The sequence below is a fragment of the Trifolium pratense genome, linkage group LG4 (genome assembly GCF_020283565.1).
Source record: "Trifolium pratense cultivar HEN17-A07 linkage group LG4, ARS_RC_1.1, whole genome shotgun sequence".
Classification (NCBI taxonomy): Eukaryota; Viridiplantae; Streptophyta; class Magnoliopsida; order Fabales; family Fabaceae; genus Trifolium; species Trifolium pratense.
This window is the reverse complement of record NC_060062.1, coordinates 49,684,439-49,689,473: the sequence shown is the minus strand read 5'-3', so window position 1 is coordinate 49,689,473 and position 5,035 is coordinate 49,684,439. Positions and strand designations below refer to the sequence as shown.

Below are 5,035 nucleotides of genomic sequence, written 5' to 3'. Positions count from 1 at the left end.
TTTCTAGTTTCAAACAAGTTCTTTAATTAACAATACAGTTTTTATATAATATTAGTTTTCTCAATCCTTTTTTGTTTGAATCTTCTCTTTTATTTATCTATATATCTTCTTTAGTTTCATCAATCCTTTTCACAATTTATTAGTGTTAAAATATTTATCCAATGTTGTATCAAGTGTTTTACTGTCAAACCAGTACTAAATTTCAGATTAACATGCTTAGAAGTATCAGTAAGATTCTTGCTACAGTTCACAATATGTGCACTGCAGAAAATTTTCAAAGACTTGAATAACAATAATAATAAAATTAGTTATCCCATATTAATTATTTTTTTTATCAAGTAGCCTAATTGCTAGAAATTCACCTCTTGAGGTAAATAAATGGGAGATCCTGAGTTTGAACCCCACCCCTGCATAGAAAATGCAATACCCCATATTTATGTTTTATTTGATCAGTATAAGGTTGTTTTTGCCATGTTTTTATTATTCCTTTTTCAGTATTAGTTATTCTTATTGTGCAATGAAAATTATGGATAGGTACCCATTGGTCAATGTACTCACTCCATGGATGGACCACCACATCACTGGATCCAGCACGACAGATCTTAGCAAACTGCAAAATAGAAAATAACCAATTTGTCTAAAACAAACACAGACCCTATCAAAAGTCTCAAAACTTGGACCCAATTGTAGTCCCCACAGTGATACCAAAACCGGCCACCAATTCCCGGTCACAACCACAAAAACTAGGCAATGTTGCACTCATCCTCTCTCACTCTTTGTCATGTCTCAACCTACAATTTGTTTCCATGTTGATTACAAGGTTAAAAAAAGATTTATAGATTTTACCATTGAAAAATGCCGCGCTTAGAATTACGCTCTCCCCTAAATTTCTGATCACAATTTAAATCTTTTAGCATCCCTGCCCCCTAGGAAGTTACCAGCTTCTGACTGAGCTGAAACATCATGCTGAAAGGGGCAATCAGAACCATTCCTGCACCCCTTTGAGCTATTAAAGTAAATGCATTGTTTCTTGCTTTTGAATTTCACTTCCCCTTGATTATTGTTATTTACCGATATCTTATCTTGGAAGTTACTACGACGAGTACCTATTTGTGAGTCCTGCATATCATGTCCATCTGCACCATGTTGCCTAATGAGGTTTAGATAATAGTTGACATCCTTCTTTACAGAAGATGCCGAACCTGTACTGGTTTGATAAGGCTTTGTAGTAGCAGTGGTTTGTGTATGGTTCAAAACAGTATGCAAGTTCCCAGTAGGAGGAGGCAATGGAACTGTGCTTTGTTCACTAGAAGATATGGAAGCAAAAGTAAAAGATGCAGATCGATTCGCCCCAGAAGCCAGAAATGAATCTGGTCGAGGTTGCACATTCAAAGCAGTTGGCATTCCATTTGACATGTGAAAATCATTGTTGACAGGTCTGGGCATATGAGATGCAGGTGTAGGTGTGGGCATAAAAGCGGAGGGGGATACCGGTTTACCGGATACCGGCCTAGACAATGGAACTGATGCAGTTGCTGGCTTATCATATGCAGAAGTCACAATTGAATATGATGGAATTGCAGGAGCAAACAGAGTTTCTGGCTTACCAGATGTATGATTCAAAGATGAAACTGATGGAGTTGAAGGCCTCAAACCAGAAAAACCCACAGAACTAGTGTGTGTGTTCCTAGAAGCTGCTGCATCAGGTGTAGATGTAAACATAGGAACTGATGGGGTAGCAGCTTTCAATCCAGAAGTGGCTGTAACCACGGAATTTGGAGTAGCAGCTTTCAATCCAGAAGTGGCTGTAGCCACCGAATTTGGGGTAGCAGTTTTCAATCCATGTTCACTGATTAAATTCTCAATCATTTTCGGGTCATTAAATATTTTAACCAGTAGATCCATATCAATTAAGCCTCCTTGCTCCTTACTCTTCAAGATGGCTGCCACAACATCAGAGGCTGCTGCTATGTCAGCTACTGAACCAGAAGATAGCCCAGCTAAGGGCATTGCACAAGCATCCGGGGAGATGGTACGAGAGGAAGTTGGTGCTGACATGTATTTATGCAAGTTCTGTGACTGGCCATTGGGTTGAGGGCTCACTGCTGCAGGCATGGACTCTTCCTCCTCGATGGGAATGAGAGGGACGAGAGGAGTAAGGTTATCATCATAATCTTCGTCTTCTACATCTAAAGAAACAGAAGGGCTACATACCCAAATGCAAGTCAACAATGTTACTAACAAGAGAAAAAGAAACAACACAAGATTTCCTTAAATAATTCACATTTTACCTAGGAGGAATGGCAGAGTGTCGGGGATAAACTGCTTCAAGCACTCTTATTTCTCTCAGCTTCTGAAAATCTTTCTCCCTACTTTCTTCGCCAGCTGCAACTAGCCAAGCAGAACTGAAAACAAACTGTATTGAAGAACAAAGAAATCAAAATAGTGACAAAACAATCTGAAACAATCAATTAAAGAAAGCAGAGTATAGAACATAATAGTTTAGTGAAGAAAGTTACAATCAGAAATCCATAGTGCTAACAATAACGAGCAGTCGAGAATTACCGGGAGAGGACATTCCCATTTTATCTTTGGAATGTGGGAGAATTCAACCTTTGATTGGTTCGGGAAATGACTGCTTTCAAACCCAGGAGGTAAATCAACATATTCATTGGTGCTAGAACACCACATTGACGATGCCTTTCCTTCAAGATTATCTTTTGATTTCATGCCAACTTTTGACGGGTAATCATCAGACAAGAACAATTTTACCTGTCAGGTCATATAAATCAATATTAGTTCTAATAGAGAAAGTCTACATCACAAATAGGATTGAATGAAAGTATACAAGACTACAGACATAAAAAGCTGTGACAGAAATATTTATACATTATGACTCTAACTATAAATCCTAAGATAAGAAATTCACTGCTATTAAATACTACTATTTAACAGATTAAACACATGCAACATGCCAAATTAGACACATGATTATGCACAGAGATATGAGGGGGTAGAGGACCAAATACACATTTTTAAATGTGTCGCGACTGCAGAAGGCAAGGCAGAGAACAGAGAGACATGAGTTGTTGTCGGCAATGTCATGGTTACTAAAGGAGCTAATAGACATGGATGCAAGGAGTTTGGGGACTGTGTTGTTTAAGAAAGGGAAGAGAAATAATAGCAGCTTTATGTATTTGCTATGATGCACCATACAGCACTTTGCCTCCCATGTCAGCACATAATCTGAGACCCTTTTAAGAAAAATATACATAAATTCCGACAAGTTCTCAATACGATCCCAACCTGTCTGTCACACATCTCATATATAATTATTAATTAATGTTGAGTGTTAAAACTCATAACAAATGCAATTTATATCACCACTTCACCAATTTAAGTCCTAATTCCAATTCTCCTACTCATACAGATGCAATTTATATCACTGTTTCTCATCCATATTCAAACTTTCATTACTGATTTCAGTCACCATCAAGTCATCATTAAATTGGATACGCAATACTAATGTTTGAGAGGTATGTTCTTAGTTTGAAGTTTCAATTTTATATATTTTTTATATGGGTATGTATCCTTAACAAATTGTATCCTATATTTTTCAAGAAAAGAAGCAATGTATCAGACACAATACATATGTGATACTTGTATCAAGTCTATCCACCATAGGGTATCTGCAATGCCAATAACAACGACTGCAATGCAACACTCCAGGCTACAACAACTGAGTGCTCCACTGGAAGCATTCTGGAGTGCCCAAGCAATGCTCTGCTATGCCATAACAGTGGCAACTTGACCGACTTAGATGTTATTGACATCACTGCTCCCTAATTCTTTTTGCATTTGAATACCTTTTATCCCCCAACAACCCAATCCCTCAATATATTTCATCATAAATAATAGCATTAATAGAAGATGCACATAACACCAAAACAATGATGTTTTGTGCCAAATATCAGTATGCATGGGGCTTATTTCAGAGCTATGCCTTCTTCCAAATTCAGGGAATGCCCTTTTTATGCTTTTAGACCGGTATTTTTCAAAAACAAATTAGAACATTTGCTAGATTGCCATCCTGTTCTTACTATAAGAAAAGTGTTTTTGCCAATATAGAGCTAATTACCCAGGACTTCAACAATTTTTCCTATTGTGAGCATAGCATACAGATATCAAATCTATCACAAAATTAACAATAGGTCCAATACTGATAACAATATTGAAACAGACAGCATTTAAGCCTTTCATCAAATATGAAAATAGAAAAATCGAATTTGCAGTACCAGAGGCAACTATTTAATAAGTATTTCCATATGAACACAGTAGCCAAAATCTCAACCTGATGTAAGATCGTATGATTTTACGATCTTCGGAACTTGGGGGGATCTACAGTTTAACCCGCAATCTAGCAGGATTGCAATTCTTGCATGTAGAACAGTAAGATCGGACAATTTTCGGTAATCCAATGATTTGCGGGTCCCAAGAGATTCTCCGCAATACAGGATCATATCATTTTCAGCAAACCAACAGCTTGATCAGTAACTGGTTACAGATAAGATTTTGCGACTCGGTAGCTAAAACCCTAAGTTTCTAGCTGCTGATAAGATTCTGTGACTCAGTAACTAAAACCCTAAATTTCTAGGTGTTGATAAGATTTCGTGACTTGGGAGCTTATGAAGTTAATTTCTGTTGGGCCGAGAGGGTGGCGCCTCATTGGATTGGATCGACACATTGGGCCTTGAGCAACCATACAAGTGACTTTGACACCACACTTTCACCCAAAACCTTAAGGCATTAGGTTTATGGGTCTTCTCACCTATATGTTGCTCAACTTCGACTCTTCCAACCAATGTGGGACTTAACTCACTTGAAAGATATCAACAATTTCTACCCTATGAGTTGTGTATGACCTTAATGATTTTGGATTTAAGTTTGATTAAGTGTTTGTAAATGGTAATGATTGGATAGTTTTTTCTTATTTATAATATCTTCTCACTTGTTCAATGATCAGTCCATCTTTGAA

At 37.4% G+C, this 5,035-nt stretch overlaps 1 protein-coding gene across 2 annotated transcripts in view; it reads right to left on the bottom strand.

Moving 5' to 3' along the window:
- Nucleotides 1-524: 524 nt before the first annotated feature.
- The window catches only part of LOC123923698 (zinc finger CCCH domain-containing protein 6-like), a 7,183-nt gene continuing 2,672 nt past the window's right edge, over nucleotides 525-5,035 (bottom strand). Inside the window, exons 1-4 of one of the 2 annotated variants that reach the window (XM_045976414.1) lie at nucleotides 4,352-4,989; nucleotides 2,566-2,772; nucleotides 2,292-2,416; nucleotides 525-2,206 (exon numbers count right to left, since the gene is read on the bottom strand). In XM_045976414.1, coding sequence (XP_045832370.1) covers nucleotides 895-2,206; nucleotides 2,292-2,416; nucleotides 2,566-2,730 — 1,602 coding nt within the window. In that variant the 5' untranslated portion in view covers nucleotides 2,731-2,772; nucleotides 4,352-4,989 and the 3' untranslated portion in view covers nucleotides 525-894. Of the gene's footprint in view, nucleotides 2,207-2,291; nucleotides 2,417-2,565; nucleotides 2,773-4,351; nucleotides 4,990-5,035 lie in introns of those variants that run through there. The other variant, XM_045976413.1, reaches the window with a different exon arrangement.